Consider the following 26,305-nt stretch of genomic DNA (forward strand, 5'->3'; position numbering starts at 1 on the left):
AAAGGTTAAGAAATTCATTTCATTTGGAATTCAATTTATAATTTCCTTTGGACTCTACTAAGAAATTTTGATTCATGATACATATGCTTTCTGATGATTACAGACATCAGTGATTGAGAACCGCCAAGCTGAACTGACTGAACTTGTACAACAAAGGTACAAAGTCCATTGTTTTCTACTTTAATATTAGTATGCTTTTTACAACATTTCTATCTCTAAATACCCTAATCTGTCGTAGCTTAGCTAAATGACAAATTATCACAGTTTCCTTCCTTACTATTACCTAAATCATGCCTCACTCAGGAGAGCTGACTCTTTATCTCTTCCAAACTCCACATTCAGTGGCATCATGTTGGTACCTTGAAATTGGTCAAGGTGGGAGTATTTACACAACAGAACCCAGCAAATGCTACAAACAAAGGCTCCTGCTTTCTAAACAGCCAGTTGTTAAACATTTACCAGCACACCACCGTGTATAACATAAATCTTTGGTCTAATTCTAGTCAGCTCCTAATACATTGGTATGAGGTAAAGGCAAGTACTGCCTCAACTTACATAATTTTTCATTGCCAACTATTCCTAAATTTATGAAAATAAATCCTATTTTTCCTTCCTAGAGCAAACTGAGTCAAAAAAGAAATGGTTACCTTAATACACTTCCCAGGAATGAAGAATCAAGAGCTTCTATATAGCTCTAGGTTACATTGAACTGAATATGCTTCACTCAAAACAAGTTACCAACAAGAGCTCAAATTTTTAAAATACCTTACGCTACTTACTAATATTCTGTTTCCTATATTTAACTTCTTAAGTTTTAACATCTAGAGATACTCTTTCACATTTCCTTTGAAATGTGAGTTTTGAGAAGATACATGACTTTCAAAATTTATGTTATTTAGTAAGAATCTTCCCTCTAACTTTTATAATTATACTGTTTGTTTTTACCTCCAAACTTTGTGCTTCTGTTGACTCCTTCTCAAAGCTGGCATCCTTTAAAGATGACTCTAAGCCTTCATACTGAAAGAAAGCAACACTGTAAGTAAAAGGGTCGTAAATTTTATTCCAAACTACACCTGCCCTATGACCCACCAATTCCATGAGAAGGAAGAGTAAATCCTCACTGCAGAAAGATAACATTGCCCACAGTTTCAAATTTACCACTATAATTTCTGTTATACTATTACTGATACTCAACATAAAATAATCTGGTATTCAAGAAAACAAGAGCTGACTGAGAACCAAGAGAAAAAAATAAGCAAGAGAGCAGACTCTTGGAGGATTCAGGTAATACAGTTCTCCTTCAGACATTAAAATAAGTAAGCTTGATATGTAAGAGGAACCAAAATAATTAAACCAGAAAAAAAGAACTACAAAAACAGCCACACAAACTTTAGAACTGAAAAAGGAAATAAATGAAATTAAGATGGTTTAAAAGATGATTAGATACAGATGAAGACAATTAGTAAAATGGAAGCTAGATTAGAAGAAAACATCTAGACTGAAGTGTGAAGAAAGAGATAAGAAACCCAGAAAAGAACATAAGAGATACATGGGATATAGTAAAAAACTAAAATACAAGTATTTAAAATTACAGGAAGAGAAAAAAAAGAAAGCAATAACAATATTTGAAAAGGTTATGATCAAAAGTGTTACAAAACTAAAGAAAGTCATTAAGCCACAGATTCTAGAACATCATGAAGCCCAGGGATGATAAATAGAAGAAACCACATCTAGACAACTAGTAACGCTGCTGAAAATCAAAGATAAAGAGAAAATCATAAAAGTAGCCAGATAGTTTCTTATAAAGTTATACAATACCTGCCCTATGACCTACCAATTCTAATACTAGATATTTACAAAAGAGAAATGAAAATATATACCCCCCCCACACACACAAAAAGATAGAATGATCATAGCAACTTTATTCATAATAGCCAAAAGCTAGAAATAACCATATTAAGTGGTAAATGGATAAAAAAAATTGTGATATGTTGATGTAATGCAAATTTACTTGCAAGTTAAAATAAAAAACTACTAGTATATGCAACAACATAGTGAATCTCAAAAATACAATGCTAACTGAAAAAAGGCAGAAACAAAAGTATGATTTCATTTATACAAACTCTGAAACAGACAAAAACTAATTTATGGTGATAGAAATAAAAACGGTTGCCGGCAGGGGTAGGGGACTGAGTGAAAATGAGCACAAGGGAAATATAAGGGTGATAGAAATGTTTTATGTATTGATGGGAGTGGTAGCTTCATGGGTGAATATACCTGTCAAAATTCACAGAACTGCATATTTAAGAATGTCCTTTTTATTATATGAAAATTATACCTCAATTTTTAAAATTGAAAGAGAAAAAATACAAAACAAGATCACCAAATTGCAATAAAACTTATAGCTGACTTTGACCCACAAACAACATGCCAAGGAAAAAAATCAGTAAAATGAGATGTCCAAAGTGCTTAAAGAAAATAACTGCAACTGCCAACTCAGACTTCTATAAAGAGCATTATACAAAATGGAGAAATAAAGACGTTATCAGACAAACAAAAACTAAGAGAATTTATCAACAGTATATTCCAGAAAAGAAAAGACCAGGAAGTTTCTCTATCCTTCAGGAGGAAGGAAAATCATCCCAGATAGAAGGTGGAAACGAAAGAATGAATAAAGAACAATGGAAAGAATAAATGTGTGGATAAATTCAAATGAATCTTGACTGTTTCAAAGAATAATAAAATGATTTGGAGGTTTATATAAAGTCAAAATACAGTGCAACAGGGCTTCCCTGGTGGCGCAGTGGTTAAGAATCTGCCTGCCAATGCAGGGGACATGGGTTCGAGCCCTGATCTGGGAAGATCCCACATGCCAGGGAGCAACTAAGCCCGTGTGCCACAACTACTGAGCCGGCGCTCTACAGCCCGCGAGCCACAACTACTGAAGCCCATGTGCCTAGAGCCCATGCTCCGCAACAAGAGAAGCCACCACAATGAGAAGCCCGCGCACCGCAATGAAGAGTAGCCCCCACTTGCAAAAACCAGAGAAAGCCCGCATGCAGCATCAAAGACACAACGCAGCCAAAAATAAAAATAAATTAAATAAATTAATAATGAGAAGAAAAATACATATATATATACTGCAACAGCACTTAAATAAAAGGGGGCAAGTGGAATTAAAGCATTCTAAGATCTTTGCATTATCCAGTAAGTAGCAACAGCACAAATTTATATTAGAATTTAATAAATTAAGGATACATGTTGCAATCTCTAAGGTAACCATTAAAAAAATAAAATCTATAACAAATGCATTGATGTAGAAAATACTGAATTAATAAATGACTATTTCAATCCAGAAGAAAACAAGAGAAGAGAAAAAGCCACATGGGACAGGTGGGTCAAATAGAAAACAAACAGTTAAGATGGTTGATTTGACCCCTAATAAATTAGAAATTACATTAAATGCAAATGAACTAAATAATCTAATTAAAAGATTTTTTTAGACTGATTAACAAAAGCAAAACCCATCTGTAGGCTGTTTCCAAAAGAGACAGCTTAAACAAAAGTATATAATAAGGTTGAAAGTAAAATAATGGGAAAAGATCTACCACGCAAATGTTCACCGAGTGAAAATTGGGATTGTTACACTGTATATCAGACAAAGCCAATTACTACAAATACAAAACAAAAAGACAACCTTCAGAATGTGAGAAAATATCTGCAAACAAAGCAACTAACAAGGGATTAATCTCCAAAATATACAAACAGCTCATGTAGTTCAATTATCAAAAAAAAACAAATAATCCAATCAAAAAATGGGCAGAAGATCTAAATAGACATTTCTCCAAAAAAAGACATACAGATGGCCAAAAAGCACATGAAAAGATTCTCAACATCACTAATTATCAGAGAAATGCAAATCAAAACCGCAATGAGGTATCACCTCACACTGGTCAGAATGGCCACCATCAAAAAATCTACAAACAATAAATGCTGGAGAGGGTGTGGAGAAAAGGGAACGCTCTACACTGTTGGTGGGAATATAAATTGGTACAGCCACTATGGAGAACAGTATGGAGGTTCTTTAAAAAACTAAAAATAGAACTACGATATGACCCAGCAATCTTACTCCTAGGCATGTACCCGGAGAAAACCATAATTCAAAAAGATACATGCACCCCAATGTTCATTGCAGCACTGTTTACAATACAATAGCCAGGACATGGAAGTAACCTAAATGTCCATCAACAGAGGAATGGATAAAGAAGATGTGGTACATATATACAATGGAATATTACTCGGCCATTAAAAAGAATGAAATAATGCCATTTGCAGCAACATGGATCGACCTAGAGATTGTCATACTGAGTGAAGTAAGTCAGACACAGAAAGACAGATATCATATGATATTGCTTATATGCGGAATCTAAAAAAAGGGGTACAGGGGCTTCCCTGGTGGCGCAGTGGTTGAGAGTCCGCCTGCTGATGCAGGGGACACGGGTTCGTGCCCCGGTCCGGGAGGATCCCACATGCTGCAGAGCGGCTGGGTCCGTGAGCCATGGCCACTGGGCCTGCATGCCTGGAGCCTGTGCTCTGCAACGGGAGAGGCCACAACAGTGAGAGGCTCGCGTACCGCAAAAAAAAAAAAAGGGGGGGAGGTACAAACGAACTTATTTACAAAACAGAAGTAGAGTCACAGATGTAGAAAACAAACTTATGGTTACCAGGGTATAAGGAGAAGGAGGGATAAATTGGAGACTGGGGTTGACATATACACACTACTATATATAAAATAGATAACTAGTAAGAACCTGCTGTATAGGACAGGAAACTCTACTCAATACTCTGTAATGGCCTATATGGGAAAAGAATCTAAAAAAGAGTGGATATATGTATATGTATAACTGATTCACTTTGGTGTACACCTGAAACTAACACTATATTGTAATAAATCAAATATACTCCAATAAAAATTTTAAAAAAAGGAATTACTACAAAACAGGGGTATTCATAATGATAAAACGGTCAATCTAACTAAGAAAATAAATAATTTTAAATCTATATGCATCTAACATAGCCTCAATATACATAAAAATAATAAAACTAAGAGAAAAACGAATCTACAATATTAATGGGAAATTTTAACATATTTCTCTCAATAACCAATAGACGATATGAATAAAAAATTAACAAGTGACAATTTTTATATTTATATACCAATAAACTAGTAAATAAAATGGTATGGTATTGACACAAGGATAATAATAGTATATATGTATATTGTATATGAAACATTTACCAAAATCAATCTTATGCAAAGCCAGAAATTAAGTATCAACAAATAAAGGAACGAAATCATACATAGGATATTCTCTGAATTAAATATAATTAGGTAGAATTAGGCTAAAACTTAATAACAAACTATTGGGAAATCCCCATATGTTAGGAAAGTAATAAATATCCTAACAAATAACCAATGTTTCAAAGAAAATATCACAATAAAATTTTTAAAATATTTTACACTGAATGATCAGCAAACCATGACATATTAAAACGAACAAGATGCTTTAATAAAAGCCAAACTTGCCAAGTAAATTATAACTTTAATGCAGAAATTATAAAAGAAGGCTAAAAACTCAATGATTTTAGTATCCATCCCAAGAAGTGATAAAAAAGAAAAGCAAGTAAACCAAAGAAAAGTTAAAAATGAAGTAATAAAGACAGTAATGAATTAGAAAGCAAATAAAGTAAAAAGAATCAACTGAGCCAAAAGATTGTTCTTTGGAAACACTAAAAAAGTTGATAAACCACTGTCAAGGATAAGGTGACAAAGAGAGAAAGACAGACAATCAACCTAATGTCAGAAATAAAAGAGCAGACCTCTCTGAAGGTCCCATAAATGTTTAGAAAATAACAAGAGAATAAACACTATACCAGCAATTAGCAAATAAAAGATAATTTTTTTTAAATTCCATTTGCAGTAACATCAAAAAGAAAAAATACTTAGAAATAAATTTAGCAAAAGAAGTGTAAACCTAATACTCTGCGAACTACAAAATATTACAGAAATAAAGAAGACCTAAATAAATGGAAAGGCATCCCATATTCATGGATCAGAAGACATAATACTGCTAAGATGGCAATAACCCCAAACTGATCTACTGATTCAACATAAGCCCTATCAAAATCCCAGCTAATTTATTTGCAGAAATTGCAAGCTGATCCTAAAATTCATAGAAAATGCAAAAGGCTCAGAATGATCTTAAAAAGTTGGAAGACTTATACTTCCCAATTTCAAACCTTACTGCAAAGCTACACGAATCAAGACAGTGTGAAACTGGCATTAAGGATAGACATATAAATCAATGAAATACAACTGAGAGCCCAGAAATGCACCCTCACAATTATGGTCAGCTGATTTTCAACAAGGATGCCACAACAATTCAATGGGGAAAGATCAGTCATTTCAACAACAGTGCTAAGACAACTGGATATCCACATGCCAAAAATAAAGCTGGACCCCTACCTAACAATATACAAAAATTAATTCAAAATAGATCAAAGATCTAAACATAACAGCTAATCACATAAAACTTTTAGAAGGAAACACAGATGTAAATCTTTGTGACCTTGTTTTAAGCAACAGTTTCTTAGAAATGACACCAAAAGCATAACCAACAAAAGAAAAAATAGATAAACTGAGCATCACCAAAATTAAAAAGTTCTATGCTTCAAATATACTACCAAGAAAGTGAGGAGAACATGCCACAGAATAAGAGAAAATATTTGCAAATTACATATCTGATAAGGGGCTCATATCTATAATATATAAAGTTAGAACTCAATAACAAAGACAAATAACCCTATTTAAAAATAGGCAAAGGGGGCTTCCCTGGTGGCACAGTGGTTAAGAATCCGCCTGACAATGCAGTGGACACGGGTTTGAGCTCTGGGCGGGGAAGATCCCATATGCCATGGAGCAACTAAGCCCATGTGCCACAAATACTGAGCCTGCACTCTAGAGCCCACAAGCCACAACTACGGAGGCCGCATGCCACAACTACTGAAGCCCGCGCGCCTAGAGCCTGCGCTCTACAACAAAGAGAAGCCACCACAATGAGAAGCCTGCACACCGCAACGAAGAGTAGCCCCCGTGCACCGCAACTACAGAAAGCCTGTGCGCAACAACAAAGACCCAACGCAGCCAAAAATTAATTAATTAATTTTTAAAAATTAAAAATAGGCAAAGGAACTGAGTAGACATTTCTCCAAAGAAAATATATAAATGCCAATAAGCAAATGAAAAGATGTTCAACATCACTAGCCATCAGGGAAACGCAAATTAAAACCTCACTGACACAACACTGTAAACCAACTATACTTCAATAAAATCAAAAAAAAAAAAAAAGAAACACCTCATTGAGACACACTTCACATCAACTAGGATGGCTATAATCAAAAAGACATAATAACAAGTGTTGGGAGGGAATTCCTGAGGGGTCCAGTGGTTAGGACTCCACACTTCCACTGCAGGGGGCACGGGTTCGATCCCTGGTTGGGGAACTAAGGTCTCACATGCTGCATGGCGTGGCCAAAAAAAAAATAAGTGTTGGGAAAGATGTGGAGAAAACGCAACATTCACAAACTGTTGGTGGAAATATAAACTAGTACGGCCACTGTGAAACACAATCTCGCAGTTCTTCAAAAAGTTATATATAGACCCAGCAATTCTACTCCTAGGTATATGCCTCAAAGAATTTAAAACATATATCCACACAAAAACTTGTACAAGAATGTCCACAACAGCATCATTTATAACAGCCAGAAAGTACAATAACCCAAATGTCCACCACCTGAAAAATGGATATATCAGTTGTGGTAGGGAATATTATTTGGCAAAAAAAGATATTAAGTATTGATATATAGTACAACATGGATGAATCTTGAAAACATTATGCTAGTCTTAAAAAGCTAGTCACAAGGAAGCACATGTTGTATCATTCCATTTATGTAAAATGGAATCTAGAGTAGGCAAGTTTATAGAGACAGAAAGTAGATAAGCTGTCTAGGGCTTACAAGTAGGGGAGATTGGGTGAAGGGTGACAGCTAAAGAGGTACAGGGTTTCTTTGGGGTGTAAAAAATATGTCTGAAAATATTTTGTGGTGGACATACAACTCTGTGAATATACAAAAGCCATTCATTTGTACACTTTAAATAAATAGTATAGTATGTGAATCATACCCCCGAAAAGCTGTTAAAAAAACTATACTATTTATAATAGCTTCAAAACTCATCAGATACCAGGGAATAAATCTCAGAAAAGATGTACAAGACCTCAACACAAAAATGTATGAACAATACTGAGAGAATTTTAAAAAGACATAAAAAGAAGGATATATCACAGCCCACGGATAAACACTCAACACTGTAAAAAGGTAAATTCTCTCCAAATTAATCTATATATTCAATGCAATCCCAAACTCCTAAGAGGCTATGTGTATGTGTGCATGTGTAAACTGATGAAGTGATTTAAAATTTACACAAAAAGACAAAGTGCCAAGACGGCCAAGACAATCTTGAAAAACAAACCTGGAGGTTTATATTGTCAGACATCAAGACGTGCTAGGTAGACTTTAAAAAACATGATATTCCAATAAACATGTTAAAAAAATTAAAAAATTAAAAAAAAATAAAAAGCATGGTATTGGTGCAAGAATATATTTTTTTTAAAAAACAGACCAACAGAATAGAAAATATTATAGAAACAGACTCAGATATATACAGTCACATAACCTAAGACTACGACACTACAGAACAAAAGGAAAAGATGCTCTTTTAATAAATGGTACTGGTAAATTCAATAGCCACATGAAAAATATTGAATACTGGGCTTCCCTGGTGGCACAGTGGTTGAGAGTCCGCCTGCCAATGCAGGGGACATGGGTTCGTGCCCCGGTCCGGGAAGATCCCACATGCCACGGAGCGGCTGGGCCCGTGAGCCATGGCCGCTGAGCCTGCGCGTCTGGAGCCTGTGCTCCACAACAGGAGAGGCCACAACAGTGAGAGGCCCGCATACCGCAAAAAAATATATATATAATATGTTGAATACTAACCACCAATCACACCATCACAGATTCAATTCTAGATAGATTAAAGACTGATTAATTTAGGGCTGAACTGTTTCCCCTCAGAATGTGTATGTTGAAGCCCCAATACCTCAAAATGTGACTGTATTTGGAGACAGGCCCTTTAAAGATCATTAAGTTAGGACTTCCCCGGAGGCGTAGTGGTTAAGAATCCACCTGCCAATTCAGGGGACACGGGTTCAAGCCCTGGTCTGGGAAGATCCCACATGCCGCAGAGCAACTAAGCCCGTGTGCCACAACTACTGAGCCTGCGCTCTAGAGCCCGTGAGCCACAACTACTGAGCCCACATGCTACAACTACTGAAGCCCACGCACCTAGAGGCCGTGCTCCGCAACAAGAGAAGTCACCACAATGAGAAGCCAGCGCACCGCAACGAAGAGCAGCCCCTACTTGCCGCAACTAGAGAAAGCCTGTGGGTAGCAACAAAGACCCAACACAGCCAAAAATAAATAAAATTTAAAAAAAATAAAGGTTGTTAAGTTAAAATGAGCCCCTTGGATTAAGATAGGCCCTAATCCATCTTACTGGTGCCCTTACAAGAAGAGGAAATTTGGACACACTGAGAGACATCAGAAACGTGCACCTGCACAGAGAAAAGACAATGTGAGGACAGGGCAAGAAGATGACCAGTTATGTCAAAATGATAAGCCTCAGAAGAAACCAAACCTGCCAACACCTTGATCCTGGACCTCTAGCCTCCTAAACTGTGAAAAAAAATTAATTTCTATGTAAGTCATCCAGTCTGTGGTATTGTGTTATGGCAGTCCTAGCAAACTAGTACAAAGACTAAATGAGTAAAAAAATTAAGTTTCTAAAAGATAACACAGAAGAATATCTTCATACTCTTGAGTACACAAAAAAATTTAAGTAGGAAACAAATAACAGTCATCATAAAGAAAAGACTGAAAAATTAGACTATGTTACAATTAAGAACTTATGCTTACCAAGACACCATTTGAAATAAAAAGGCAAACCACAGAGTGCAAGAAGATATTTGCAATACGTATACCTGACAAAGGACTTGTATCCAAAACATAGGAAAAAATCCTACATATCAAAAGGAAAAAGAGAGATAAGCATACTTTTTAAAATGTGAAAAAAAAAAAACTAGGCAACATGACAAAAAGGATATCCAAATGGCCAATAATCATGAAAAGGTGATTAACCTCATTAGTCAGGGAAATGAAAACTGAAACCACAATGAGACATCACTATGCACCTACCACAATGGTTAAAATTTAGACTGGTAATATGAAAGCCACTGAAGTCTCACACTTTGCAAACAAAGCATGAGTGATCTTCAACTAACACAGAAGTAGCTGCATTGAAAAGTATCAAGTCTTCTGATTCTAACATGAATGTCAACATTTTCAAAAACGTCTTACCTCCTTTTGAACAACACTAAATTTTTCAAGTAGTTTACATTTTTCTTCGATCAGTGTAGAAAGTTCTGCAGCAAGCTTTTTCTCTCTTCCTAAAAACAGAGTTAATGCTATCATGTTTTTAAGTTGATTTAATTGTAAACAACAATGATGAGATCTAAAATAGAAAAAAGAGCTTACCCACATAGAGCCGGCTTCTAACCTGAAACAAATTTTTAACAAAAATTACATTAAAACACACACACATGCAAGCACATATAATTTATTTAACTTCTATTGCCAACTTAAAAACAAAAGGTTTGTTATTGCCTTAGTATAAATGGAAGTTCGCCAAAAAGTGTTCTATTTCCAATGAGAAAAATACATATGAAAGTCGTCCTACTGAAGTCACATTGTGTATTAGCATATTAAAGCCTCTGAAATAAGTCTACCTTAAAGATATCTGTTTCATTTCATTTAGCCCACTGCTCCTCAAACATATTTGACCCTAAAACAAATTACTTAAGGAAGCCCCTATATCATCTCCCCAGTAATGATATCCAAAATAACAGTTTGAAAAATGTTACCATGCGGCCATGGATCTGCTGACTATAAAGTAAAAAAACTTTTTTCTTCTTTAACCTCTCTCTCAAACAATGAAGGAAAAATTCCATTTATAAGGGAAGCAGGTTTAGGACTAAGGTAATCTAAGTAGAGAAAACAGTGGGGACTTAAATGATCTACAGAAGATATACAGGAATAAAATTAAATAAAACAAGATTTAAAAGTCAAGGTACAGGGTTTACGTGGTGGCGCAGTGGTTAGGAATCTGCCTGCCAATGCAGAGGACACGGGTTCAAGCCCTGGTCTGGGAGGATCCCACATGCCGCGGAGCAGCTAGGCCCGTGTGCCATGGCTGCTGAGCCTGCGCTCTGGAGCCCGTGAGCCACGACTACTAAGCCCGCGAGCCACAACTGCTGAGGCCTGCATGCCTAGAGCCTGTGCTCCGCGGCAGGAGAGGCCACCGCAATGAGAAGCCCGCGTACCAAAGCAAAGAGTCGCTCCCACTCGCCGCAACTAGAGAAAGCCCACGCACAGCAATGAAGACCCAACGCAGCCAAAAATAAAATAAAAATAAAATAAATTAATTAAAAAAGAAAGTCAAGGTACAATATAGTAGGTATAGATGAGGAACAATTAGTGAACTGAAACATCAGATTCAGAAACTATCTCAAAAGGTAACAGTAAACCATTAAAAAAAAAAAGGAAAAAAAGTTAAGAGGGAAGTGAGAAGTAGAAGAGCCAACATCTTAAAAAAATAATAGTTCCAAAGAGGAAAAAAAAATGTAAAATGCAGAAGAAACTTCCCAGAATTAATAAAGATAAAAGATTTCATATTTAAATATTCAAGAGAATTTAAAGAAATAAGAAAAAAAATCAAACCTGAACATATTATATTGAAATAAGGATATCAAATTAAAAGCCTCCACAGAGAACAGATCACTTACAAATGAATAAGAATCACATTGACACTAGAACTTTCAAAAAGTAACATTAGATGTAAAAAGACAAGGAAGTAAAAGGATAGAACTTTGCACACAGAATGCTTGTATCAAGCAAATTATCATTTCAGTGTGAAGACTTAATTCAAACATCCTCAAGCATACAAAAGGTTTGCCACACAAAGACCAACACTGAAAACAATCTAGAAAGAAGTATTCAAATATGCGAAGAATTAAATTCAGGAGCCCCTGCAAGAGATAAGTCAATTATGGGTGATCAAATATCTTGGTAATATATGTTGTTGTCTTGAGGACTGGAGAAGGGGTGGAGGAGAAAGTAAAAAACAAAGAAATGGAAAAGGAAATATTTTTAGAACTAAAATTCTAGATTATACCAATATGAAAGGGGATTGGAAAGTGAAAGAGACCAAGGGATGTGAAAGTATGCTAAATAAGGTTTTTGTTTTCTCAGAAGGAAGATTTACTTACAAATGTAGAAAAGAAACATTAAAAGTGGAACAAATTAATAAAGTATGCTAGAAGAAACTGGTCCAAATACATCAGTAATCAATAATCATAATATATGTAGATACACTAAACTCAGTGAAAAAACAGAGATTTTCAGATTATATAAAAGAAATTCATACAGAACTGAATTACTTTGCTGTACATCCGAAACTAATACATTGTAAATTAACTATACTCCAACAAAATAAAAATAAAAAAAGAAATTCATACAGGACATACATTAAGTAAAAGACCACAGAAAGACTGGAAAATATAAGGATGGAAAAAGACACATGAAATATTACCAAAAAGAAAACTGGTCTGGCTATACTAACATCAGATAAGAGACTTTAAGACAAAAGCATCGGAAGAGTTATAGAGGGTCACTAGTTATTGATAAAAGATTCAATCCACCAAGAAGAGATGTAGCAATTCTAAACATGTATCCACCTAACAAAATATCCTCAAAATATGTAAAGCGAGAATTGACAAAACTACAGAAAGTAACTGATAAATCCATCATGACAGTGGAATTCAGCCAACTTCTCTTCACTCTTGACAGATGAAGGAAACAACAAAAAAAGAGCAAGAATATGTAATACACGAACACCACAAATTAGATAATTAGCAAGCTTGACCTAATAATGGATGGATATAGAATGATATACATGTATCTGCTTTCAATAATAATCAGGAGCATAAAGAGCACAGAAAAAGTCTACATGTATGTGGAACTCTCATATGTAGCATGGCAGATGAATGGGAAGAAGGGAGACTATTCAATAAACAAAGCTGGGGAAAAGGTTATATTGCGGGGGAAGAGGGGTGGGGAATTACACCAACTCCTTACCCCACACTAAACAAAAAATCAACTCAAGATGGATCAAGCAATTCTGTGCTAAAAGAAAACTGTTTTAATTAAGAATTTCTACTCATCACAAAACATCTTAAGAAAAATGAAAAGATGTTTCGTACTGGGACATATGCAATATAGATAATCAACAAGGATATCATCAAGAATATATAAAGAACTCCTACAAATAAAAAAGAAAACAAACTACTCAAAAGAAAAATGGGTATAAGACATAAATATTTCCCTGAAGAAAAAATACATATGGACAATAAATTTACTGAGTTTTCAATCTCACTAGTGATCAAGGAATACAAATCAGAACCATGGTTAAGATACCATTCAAGTGGCAAAAATAAAGAATTTCAACAATAACAGGTGTTGGAGATGACACAGATCAAATGGATCTCCAGGACCTCTTATATACTACTGCTGGGAGTATAAATTGGTACAGACAATTTGGAAAAGAATTTGGTACTATGTTTTAAAAGCAGAACTTCCAATATACTATATAACCCAGTAATCTCACACCTAGTATATTCCCAAGAGAAACTTACAAATATACAACAGGAGACAAGTATAAGAAACTACCCAGCAGTATTATTTGTAATAGAAAAAAACCTGGAAACAACTCAAAGGCCCAAGACCATAAAATATATAAATTAATTGTAATATATTCTTACAATATAATATTCTTAAAACAATCAAAATGGGTCAAAAATATGGATGAATCTTAGCAATATAGGATGGAGTAAAACAGTTCCAAAACATGACATATGGCATGAGACTAAGCAAAATTACTACACTTCTGAAGGATTTGTGTACATATGACCAAAAAAAATTTTTTTTAAGGCATGGGAATAATTAACACAGGATCCAGAACAGGATTACCTCTAGTGCAGGGAGGCAGGGGGATGAAATGAGGGAGGATCACCTAAATATAGGTGACAGTCAATATCTTTGATTCCAGGTTGGGTGGTATATTCACAGATGTATAGTATACTGTTAAAAATAAACACAGACCCCAAATAATAAGCAAGTAAGAAATAAAGGTAGGTTTTGCTGTACACCTGAAACTTACACAACATTATAAATCAACTATACTCCAATAAAATTTTTTTTAAAAAAAAAGAAATAGAGGTAGGGTTTTAGTATTAGTGTGGAATACTCCTACAGAGAATTTTTACACTTTAAAAAATTCCTCTAAATCCATATTCAGTTTCTAGCAGCCACACATTAACATGAGTAGCCCACATAACAATAACCTGTTTCCTTAAAACAAAAGATATGTTTCTCATATTACTTGTTCAACATGAAGACAGAACGAACATTCTCTTAGTAAACAGAGCACTGGTTACTTACCGATCGAAAACTTCTCCACAAAAACAAAAGAATAGCAAAAAATCCAACAACAGTTGCACATATCACTAATTCCCATGGAAAACCATAGAAGTTAGAACCTGGTCTCATATCTTCAGGCAATGCTGCCACAACCTTCAAGACAAAGAAAATTAACCTCTTAAAAATACACTTTTGATAAAAATTGTTGATTACCAACTGCTAAACACTGAATTTTTCTGTGTCCCCCTGCAACCCCAAAATTCTTATGTTGAAACCTAATCCCCAATGTGATGGTATCTGGAAGTAGGGCCCTTTGGAGGTGATTAGGTCTTAAGAGTGGAGCCCTCAGAAATGGGATTAGTGATCTTAGAAGAGAGGCTCCAAGCTCCCTTGACACTTCTACCACGTGAGGTTATAATGAGAAGACTATGAACCAGAAGTGTGCCCTCACCACACACCAGATCCGTGGCATCTTTATCTTGGTGTTCCCAGCCTCCAGAACTGTGAGAAAAATGTTTGCTGTTTAAGCCACCCAGTCTATGGTATTTTGTTATGGCAGCCCCAACAGATTAAGACACAAACGTAAGTACAAGTTTACATGTAAATACTATTAACACCCTTTTCATGAAATGGGTACCAGACTATCACCAAACAGCAGGTATCAGAGGGTATTTTTCTGGCAATTTTCAACCACTATCACCAAGTGATGAAGGAAAGTAGTATGGTGAAATTTAATGATTTTCTGACCAGAGTTCTACAGAGATGCCTCAGAGCTTCTGAAAATGAGAGTAAGAGGAAAGAAGGCCAAAGAAAGAAGCTGAATCAGGTGGTCTTACCCTGATTCAACCAGTTTAGGTTTTTTCCATAGAGTATATGGGGTTCCATATAAGATTTCCCTATGTGGGGAAAAAATGGATCTGCTGCTTTATTAAAGTTTGAAAACCACTGATGAAACCTTGGGTTTAGAATTTGAATCCCTCTACCCTACCTCAGTGGCTCCCTTCTCTTATCTGTAATGGGAATAATGCTGTATGAATATGGAGTGCAGGTACTCAATAAAGGTAGCTGTTTCTATTAGTCCTCCTCCAAAGACCATGATCCTATAACCACAGCCTTTCCACATTATTTCTCTCCCTAACAAGTTTTCAGCACAAAACAGCTTAAGGCTTTTGCAGTTGCTTCTGTATCTCATCTTTCTCTGGGTCAGTTCATTATTCACTGTCATCCAATGAGGTTATTTTTCTTTGTTACCAGGCCCCACATATTATTCAATCACATAAAAAGGTGAAAAGTAGGGGGGAAAAATACCCTTTTTTAAGAACAACCTCAAGTCTGATCAGGTTTGATTCTTTCCTGGGTTCAACCCAAAACCTCTATGGCAAATCTTCCCTTTTTAGGCCCCTTCTATCTAGAAAAACACCTTTTAATATCTATTCTCTTCTCCAAAATCTTTTTTGTAACTGTGACCCATATATGCTATCAACAGTTCATTAACCTGTATTAAATAAACCTGATTATACCTTTTCTAAAAAAAAAAAAAAAAAACAACCCCTTTACCCTGATCTCTGCCTCTGCCTCTCCCTACATTACCCTTGTTACCAGCTCACAGAATTGTGACATCGCTAGAAACAACCAGTGATTTAAAAAAAAAAAAAAAATCTATTTCTGCCTCTGAGTAAAAGAGGCATTTGACACACAATACTGGGAAGAAAAGATGCTTTCTTTACAGTTTACATATTCTCCAACCATCTTACTTTCAGCTAACTATGTCAAAACATAGAATGCACATCACTTCAAAAACCTAATAATTGGAATGATTTCTTTACAACACTACAACACTTTAAGAGACAATTCTAAAAGCATCTCTCAGATTAAACATGAAATTATCTTTAGTATAGTGATATTTCTTAAATCCAATAACATTTTATCAGTCCTTCTATTCTAAAAGGAGATGGTAAATTCTACGTTAAAGCCTTGAGCTGGTGGAATCTGGTGGGATCTGGTGGACTGAGGAATAGCAAAGAATCTGAGTCTCAAGAATGCATCTCAAATCCATTGCTCAGGTCTTAATTATGCTGGTTTTCTCATGGAGATTTTTCACCCTTAAATTTTAACTAAAATATAGAACCCTATCTCACAAAAGTATAGAAAGAATAACCAAATTTATCAAACATCAATAAATATAATGCAATACACAATTACACATGATTTGATAAACTGGTCCTAAATTTTAGAATAGGTAACCCTCCATACAACATGGTAGTGATTAATCACGGAACACTTAAAACCTATTCCACTCCCAAACGTGAGTATTAAAGGAATTCTAGACCACGTAACTTAAAAGAAGCAATTGATCAAGCTGACAAAATACAGTGAGGTTAAATTAAAATTATTTTTCATTTTACCTCAAATAAATATTATATTAATAAAAACAACATAATAAGATGTCCATATACAGGCCCTGATAATACTTGACTGTAATGCAAAGTTTTATGAACCTACACTCTCCAATACATAAAACTTAAAAAATAATTTCCACTTTACATAAAGAGATTTTTTCCTGTAATTAGTGATAAACCACCAAAAAGTTTAAAAGGGGCACTGATTCACTCATTATCCATAATCAAGTTTGATAAAAACTATTTTTAGTATATCCCTTTCTTAAATTTTTTTCTTTACAAAAAATGTAAACTTGTAATCATTAATAATTCTCCCTTTAAAAGGGTATCAAAAGAGCTTTAGAATCAAATGGTCTAAAAAGAGCTAAGGCAGAATAAGAGTTCAACCCAAACAAGATGAAACACGATCTGTAAAATTAATAATTACCTCACAAGAAGCAGTTAACATTCGTTCAGTCATTCATCCATCTACCCAGCAACTAATTCCACATTTATTAACAAGTTACATTCCAGACACTTTTAAAAACATACTCTTTTCATTTTATCCATTTCCATTGTTTTAACGGAAACTAAACACTAAAACCACTATGCTAATAACTCACAAATCTGTGACTCCAACTCTGAGTTTTATAATACCAGTTTATTGGACAAATCTACATGGATGTCCTGGAGGGGTCACTGTACAAAAAGATCGTCTGATACAGTCTATGTTCCACTGAAACGGGAAAGTTTCCTGCAAATAGTTATGATATCATCCTTAATGTGGTGAGGGAAGTGATCATTCCCAAAGCCAACCATACAGATAAAGGGAGAGGACCTCTAAAAGGAAACCAGTATCTGATCTTAAGCTGGTAAAACAACTATTTCTACTTCGGTCATTCTCTCTTGGGACCTAGACATTGAGGAAGGTAGGAGTAAGGATGGGTGCTAAAATGGTACCTAGCCCATAAAAATATGCCAGGTCCTGGGACTTCCCTGGTGGTCCAGTGGTTAAGAATCTGCCTTCCAATGCAGGGAACACAGGTTCGATCCCTAGTCAAGTAACTAAGAGCCCACATGCCACGAGGCAACTAAGCACACAAACTCTAGAGCCCATGCACCACAACTAGAGAGCCCGTGTGCCACAACTAGAGAGCCCGTGTGCTTCAACAAAGAGCCCATGTGCTGCAATGAAAGATCTGACGCAGCCAAATAAATAAATAAATATTAAAATATATATATATGCCAGGTCCTAAAATGGGACACAGGCTGAGAGGAAGGTATATTATTAAGACTAAACTGTCTGATTCTTATTCTTCTCCTTTCTTTTTTTTACCCTCAGTATAAAACCACTTAGTAAAGGTTTACTTAAATGTTTCAGTCTTGTTTCAGCCTTGTTTCAGCAGCCTTATCAGATATTAGGCTTAGCCTAACGTTCTAAATAAAAGCAGGGCAGGGTTATAAACACATTTTTGTTTATAACTCCCTTTTTCTCTATCTAATTTAAAACACAATTGCATAATGCAATAATTAGAAATTTATTTTGTTGGATGTAAAATACATAAAGATGTAAATTGTAACAAAAACAGCATACAGAATGCAAGGATGGAACTATATAGAAGAAAAGTTGTTGACATTAAGTGGATTAACCCAAAGTAAATGATTATAAATCAAACACATACAGTTAGGGGGGCGGGGGGGGACACTAAAACGGCACAATATAAAACATCTATATAACACAAAAGAAATGGAGGAACTAAGAAACAAAAAAGACCTAAGAAATATAGAAAATAGCAAAATGGCAGAAGTATCACTAATTATATTAAATGTAAATGAGTTATACTGTCCAACTAAATGGCAGAGATTGGCAGAATAGACAGAAAAAAAACACGTTCCAACTATATGCCATCTACAAGACACACACTTTAGATTAAAACACATAAATAGGTTGAAAGATGGAAGAAGAGGCAAGACTAGTTCAAGATGGCAGAGTACAAGGATGTGTTCTCACTCCCTCTGGTGAGAGCACCGGAATCACAACTAACTGCTGAACAATCATCAACGGGAAAACACTGGAACTCATCAAAAAAGATACCCCAAATCCAAAGACAAAGGAGAAGCCACAATAAGACGGTACGAGGGCGCAATCACAATAAAATCAAATCCCATAACTGCTGGGTGGGTGACTCACAAACTGGAGAACAATTATACCACAGAAGCACACCCACTGGAGTGAAGGTTGTGAGCCCCACGTCAGGCTTCCCAACCTGGGGGTCTGGCAATGGGAGGAGGAATTCCTAGAGAATCAGACTTTGAAGACTAGCAGGATGTGATTGCAGGACTTCGACAGGACTGGGGGAAACAGAGACTCCACTCTTGGAGGGCACACACAAAGTAGTGTGCACATCGGGACCCAGGGGAAGGAGCAGTGACCCCAGAGGAGAATGAACCAGACCTACCTGCTAGTGCTGGAGGGTCTCCTGCAGAGGCGGGGGGTGGCTGTGTCTCACTGTGAGAACAAGGACACTGGCAGCAGAAGTTCTGGGAAGTACTCCTTGGCGTGAGCCCTCTCAGAGTACACCATTAGCCCCACCAAAAAGCCTGGGTAGGCTCCAGTGTTGGGTTGCCTCAGGCCAAACAACCAACAGGGAGGAAACCCAGCCCCACCCATCACAGACAAGCGGATTAAAGTTTTACTGAGCTCTGCCCTATAGAGCAACAGCCAGCTCTACCCACAACCAGTCCCTCCCATCAGGAAACTTTCACAAGCCTCTTAGATAGCCTAATCCACCTGAAGGCAGACAGCAGAAGCAAGAACAACTACAATCCTGCAGCCTGTGAAACAAAACCACATTCACAGAAAGAGAGACAAGATAAAAAGGCAGAGGGCTATGTACCAGATGGTGGAACAAGATAAAACCCCATAAAAACAACTAAATGAAGTGGGGATAGGTAACCTTCCAGAAAAACAATTCAGAATAGCAATAGTGGGAGAAGGGGAAGAAGGCGGAAGAGTAAGACGCGGAGATCACCTTCCTCCCCACAGATACATCAGAAATACATCTACACGTGGAACAACTCCTACAGAACACCTACTGAACGCTGGCAGAAGACCTCAAACCTCCCAAAAGGCAAGAAACTCCCCCACGTACCTGGGTAGGACAAAAGAAAAAACAATAAAGAGAGACAAAAGAATAGGGGCGGGACCTGCACCAGTGGGAGGGAGCTGTGAAGGAGGAAAGGCTTCCACACACTAAGAAGCCCCTTCGCGGGCGGAGACTGCGGGTGGCGGAAGGGGTAAGCTTCGGAGCCGCGGAGGACAGCACAACAACAGGGGTGCGCAAGGCAAAGCGGAGAGATTCCCGCACAGAGGACTGGTGCCAACCGGCACTAACCAGCCTGAGAGGCTTGTCTGCTCACCGGCCGGGGCGGGCGGGGCTGGGAGCTGATGCTCGGGCTTCGGTCGGGGCACAGGGAGAGGACTGGGGTTGGCAGAGTGAACAGAGCCTGAAGGGGTTAGTGCACCATGGCTAGCCATGGGGGAGTCCGGGGAAAAGTCTGGACCAGCCAAAGAGGCAAGAAACTTTTTCTTCCCTCTTTGTTTCCTGGTGCTCGAGGAGAGGGGATTAAGAGCGCTGCTTAAAGGAGCTCCAGAAACGGGCGCGAGCCGCGGCTAACAGCACGGACCCCAGAAACGGGCATGAGACGCTAAGGCTGCTGCTGCCGCCACCAAAAAGCCTGTGTGTGAGCACATGTCACTATCCACAACTCTCTTCCAGGGAGCCTGTGCAGCCCGCCACTGCCAAGGTCCCAGGATCCAGGGACAACTTCCTCTGGAGAACGCACGGCGCGCCTCAGGCTGGTGCAACGGCACACTGGCCTCTGCCGCCGCAGGCTTGCCCCACACTCTGTGCCCCTCCCTCCCCCCGGCCTGAGTGAGCCAGAGCCCCCGAGTCAGCTGCTCCTTTAACCCCATCCTGTCTGAGCGAAGAACAGACGCCCTCCGGCGACCTACACGCAGAGGCGGGGCCAAATCCAAAGCTGAGTCCTGGGAGCTGTGCGAACAAAGAAGAGAAAGGGAAATTTCTCCCAGCAGCCTCAGGACCAACGGATTAAATCTCCACAATCCACTTCACGTACACTGCATCTGTGGAATACCTGAACAGACAACGAATCATCCCAAATTGAGGAGGTGGACTTTAAGAGCAACATTTATTATTTTTTCCCCTTTTCCTCTTTTTGTGAGTGTGTATGTATATGCATCTGTGTGAGATTTTGTCTGTAGAGCTTTGCTTTCACCATTTGTCCTAGGGTTCTATCTGTCCGTTTTTTTGTTGTTCTTTTTTTACTTTTAAAAAAATTTTTTTCTTAATAATTATTTTTTATTTTGCTAACTTTATTTTATTTTTTATTTTTATTTTCTTTTATCCTCTTTCTTTCTTTCTACTTCTCCCTTTTATTCTGAGCCATGTGGATGAAAGACTCTTGGTGCTGCAGCCAGGAGTCAGTGCTGTGCCTCTCAGTGGGAGAGCCAACTTCAGGACACTGGTCCACAAGAGACCTCCCAGCTCCACGTAATATCAAACGGCAAAAATCTCACAGAGATCTCCATCTCAACACCAACACCCAGCTTCACTCAACTACCAGCAAGCTACAGTGCTGGACACCCCATGCAAAACAACTAGCCAGAAAGAAACACAACCCCACCCATTAGCAGAGAGGCTGCCTAAAATCATAACAAGTCCACAGACACCCCAAAACACACCACCAGACATGGACCTGCCCACAAGAAAGACAAAATCCAACCTCATCCACCAGAACACAGGCACTAGTCCCCTCCACCAGGAAGCCTACACAACCCACTGAAGCAACTTTAGGCACTGGGGACAGACACCAAAAACAACAGGAACTACGAACCTGCAGCCTGCAAAAAGGAGACCCCAAAAACAGTAAGTTAAACAATATGAGAAGACAGAAAAACACACAGCAAATGAAGGAGCAAGATAAAAACCCAAAAGGCCTAACAAATGAAGAGGAAATAGGCAGTCTACCTGAAAAAGAATTCAGAATAATGATAGTAAAGATGATCCAAAATCTTGGAAAAAGAACAGAGAAAAAAGCAAGAAACACTTAACAAGGACTTAGAAGAACTAAAGATGAAACAAGCAACGATGAACAACACAATAAATGAAATTAAAAATACTCTAGAAGGGATCAATAGCAGAATAACTGAGGCAGAAGAACGGATATGTGACCTGGAAGATAAAATAGTGGAAATAACTACTGCAGAGCAGAATAAAGAAAAAAATGAAAAGAATTGAGGACAGTCTCAGAGACTTCTGGGACAACGCTAAACGCATCAACGTTTGAATCATAGGGGTTCCATAAGAAGAAGAGAAAAAGAAAGGGACTGAGAAAATATTTGAAGAGATTATAGTTGAAAACTTCCCTAATATAGGAAAGGAAATAGTTAATAAAGTCCAAGAAGCAGAGTTCCATACAGGATAAATCCAAGGAGAAACACTCCAAGACACATATTAATCAAACTGTCAAAAATTAATGACAAAGAAAACATATTTAAAAGCAGCAAGGGAAAGACAACAAATAACACACAAGGGAATCCCCATAAGGTTAACAGCTGATCTTTCAGCAGAAACTCTGCAAGTCAGAAGGGACTGGCAGGACATATTTAAAGTGATGAAGGAGAAAAACCTACAACCAAGATTACTCTACCCAGCAAGGATCTCATTCAGATTTGATGGAGAAATTAAAACCTTTACAGACAAGCAAAAGCTGAGAGAGTTCAGCACCACCAAACCAGCTTTACAACAAATGCTAAAGGATCTTCTCTAGGCAAGAAACACAAAAGAAAGAAAACACCTACAATAACTAACCCAAAACAATTAAGAAAATGGGAATAGGAACATACATATCGATAAATACCTTAAATGTAAATGGATTAAATGCTACCACCAAAAGACACAGACACGCTGAATGGATACAAAAACAGGACCCATATATATGCTGTCTACAAGACACCCACTTCAGACCTGGAGACACATACAGACTGAAAGTAAGGGGATGGAAAAAGATATTCCATGCAAATGGAAACCAAAAGAAAGCTGGAGTAGCAATTCCCATATCAGACAAAATAGACTTTAAAAGACTATTAGAAGAGACAAAGAAGGACACTACATAATGATCAAGGGATTGATCCAAGAAGAAGATATAACAATTGTAAATATTTATGCACCCAACATAGGAGCACCCCAATACATAAAGCAAACACTAACAGCCATAAAAGGGGAAATCGACAGTAAGACATTCATAGTAGGGGACTTTAACACCCCACATTCAACAATGGACAGATCATTGAAAATGAAAATAAATAAGGAAACACAAGCTTTAAGTGATACATTAAACAAGATGGACTTAATTGATATTTATAGGACATTCCATCCAAAAACAACAGAATACACATTTTTCTCAAGTGCTCATGGAACATTCTCCAGGATAGATCATATCTTGGGTCACAAATCAAGCCTTGGTAAATTTAAGAAAATTGAAATTGTATCAAGTATCTTTTCCGACACAACGCTATGAGACTACATATCAATTACAGGAAAAGATCTGTAAAAAATACAAACACATGGAGGCTAAACAATACACTACTTAATAACGAACTGATCACTGAAGAAATCAAAGAGAAAATCAAAACATACCTCGAAACAAATGACAATGGAGACACGACAACCCAAAACCTGTGGGATGCAGCAAAAGCAGTTCTAAGAGGGAAGTTTACAGTGATAAATTCCTATCTTAAGAAACAGGAAACATCTCAAATAAACAACCTAACCTTGCACCTAAAGCAATTAGAGAAAGAAGAACAAAAAATCCCCAAAGTTAGCAGAAGGAAAGGAATCATAAAAATCAGATCAGAAATAAATGAAAAAGAAATGAAGGAACAATAGGAAAGATCAATAAAACTAAAAGCTGGTTCTGTGAGAAGATAAACAAAATTGATAAACCATTAGCCAGACTCATCAAGAAAAAAAGGGAGAAGACTCAAATCAATAGAATTAGAAATGCAAAAGGAGAAGTAACAACTGACACTGCAGAAATACAAAAGATCATGAGAGATTACTACAAGCAACTCTATGCCAATAAAATGGACAACCTGGAAGAAATGGACAAATTCTTAGAAATGCACAACCTGCCAAGACTGAATCAGGAAGAAATAGAAAATATGAACAGACCAATCACAAGCAATGAAATTGAAACTGTGATTAAAAATCTTCCAACAAACAAAAGCCCAGGACCTGATGGCTTCAAAGGCAAATTCTATCAAACATTTAGAGAAGAGCTAACACCTATCCTTCTCAAACTCTTCCAAAATATAGCAGAGGGGGGAACACTCCCAAACTCATTCTACGAGGCCACCATCACCCTGATACCAAAACCAGACAAAGATGTCACAAAGAATGAAAACTACAGGCCAACATCACTGATGAACATAGATGCAAAAATGCTCAACAAAATACTAGCAAACAGAATCCAACAGCACATTAAAAGGATCATACACCATGATCAAGTGGGGTTTATTCCAGGAATGCAAGGATTCTTCAATATACGCAAATCAATCAACGTGCTACACCATATTAACAAACTGAAGGAGAAAAACCATATGATCATCTCAATAGATGCAGAGAAAGCTTTCAAAAAAATTCAAAACCCATTTATGATAAAAACCCTTCAGAAAGTAGGCATAGAGGGAACTTTCCTCAATATAATAAAGGCCATATATGAGAAACCCACAGCCAACATCATCCTCAACGGTGAAGAACTGAAAGCATTTCCACTAAGATCAGGAACAAGACAAGATTGCCCACTCTCACCACTCTTATTCAACATAGTTTTGGCAGTTTTAGCCACAGCAATCAGAGAAGAAAAGGAAATAAAAGGAATGCAAATCGGAAAAGAAAAAGTAAAGCTGTCACTGTTTGCAGATGACATGATATTATACATAGAGAATCCTAAAAATGCTACCAGAAAACAACTAGAGCTAATCAATAAATTTGGTAAAGTAGCACAATACAAAATTAATGCACAGAAATCTCTGGCACTCCTATACACTAACGATGAAAAATCTGAAAGTGAAATCAAGAAAACACTCCCATTTACCACTGCAACAAAAAGAATAAAATATCTAGGAATAAACCTACCTAAGGAGACAAAAGACCTGTATGCAGAAAATTATAAGACACTGATGAAAGAAATTAAAGATGATACAAATAGATGGAGAGATATACCATGTTCTTGGATTGGAAGAAACAACATTGTGAAAATGACTCTACTACCCAAAGCAATCTACAGATTCAATGCAATCCCTATCAAACTACCACTGGCATTTTTCACAGAACTAGAACAAAAAAATTCACAATTTGTACAGAAACACAAAAGACCCCGAATAGCCAAAGCAATCTTGAGAACGAAAAATGGAGCTGGAGGAATCAGGCTGCGTGACTTCAGACTATACTACAAAGCTACAGTAATCAAGACAGTATGGTACTGGCACAAAAACAGAAATATAGATCAATGGAACAGGAGAGAAAGCCCAGAGATAAACCCATGCACATATGGTCACCTTATCTTTGATAAAGGAGGCAGGAATGTACAGTGGAGAAAGGACAGCCTCTTCAATAAGTGGTGCTGGGAAACGTGGACAGGTACATGTAAAAGTATGAGATTAGAACACTCCCTAACACCATACACAAAAATAAGCTCAAAATGCATTAAAGGCCTAAATGTAAGGCCAGAAACTATGAAACTCTTAGAGGAAAACATAGGCAGAACACTCTATGACATAAATCACAGCAATATCCTTTTTGACCCACCTCCTAGAAAAATGGAAATAAAAACAAAAATAAACAAATGGGACCTAATGAAACTTCAAAGCTTTTGCACAGCAAAGGAAACCATAAACAAGACCAAAAGACAACCCTCAGAGTGGGAGAAAATATTTGCAAATGAAGCAACTGACAAAGGATTAATCTCCAAAATTTACAAGCAGCTCATGCAACTCAATAACAAAAAACAACCCAATCCAAAAATGGGCAGAAGACCTAAATAGACATTTCTCCAAAGAAGATATACAGACTGCCAACAAACACAAGAAACAATGCTCAACATCATTGATCATTAGACAAATGCAAATCAAA

At 37.1% G+C, this 26,305-nt stretch overlaps 1 protein-coding gene across 4 annotated transcripts in view; it reads right to left on the reverse strand.

Moving 5' to 3' along the window:
* Positions 1 to 26,305, reverse strand: part of MIA2 (MIA SH3 domain ER export factor 2) — a 109,106-nt gene that overhangs the window by 50,027 nt on the left and 32,774 nt on the right. For 3 of the 4 annotated variants that reach the window (XM_082647865.1, XM_082647867.1, XM_082647868.1), the window contains 4 exons: positions 14,731 to 14,862; positions 10,711 to 10,732; positions 10,534 to 10,640; positions 946 to 1,017 (listed from right to left, as the gene is read on the reverse strand). In XM_082647865.1, the coding sequence (XP_082503991.1) occupies positions 946 to 1,017; positions 10,534 to 10,640; positions 10,711 to 10,732; positions 14,731 to 14,862 (333 nt within the window). The remainder of the gene's footprint in view (positions 1 to 945; positions 1,018 to 10,533; positions 10,641 to 10,710; positions 10,733 to 14,730; positions 14,863 to 26,305) is intronic. The other variant, XM_082647866.1, reaches the window with a different exon arrangement.

The sequence above is a fragment of the Grampus griseus genome, assembly GCF_964374135.1.
Source record: "Grampus griseus genome assembly, chromosome: 2".
Lineage (NCBI taxonomy): Eukaryota > Metazoa > Chordata > Mammalia > Artiodactyla > Delphinidae > Grampus > Grampus griseus.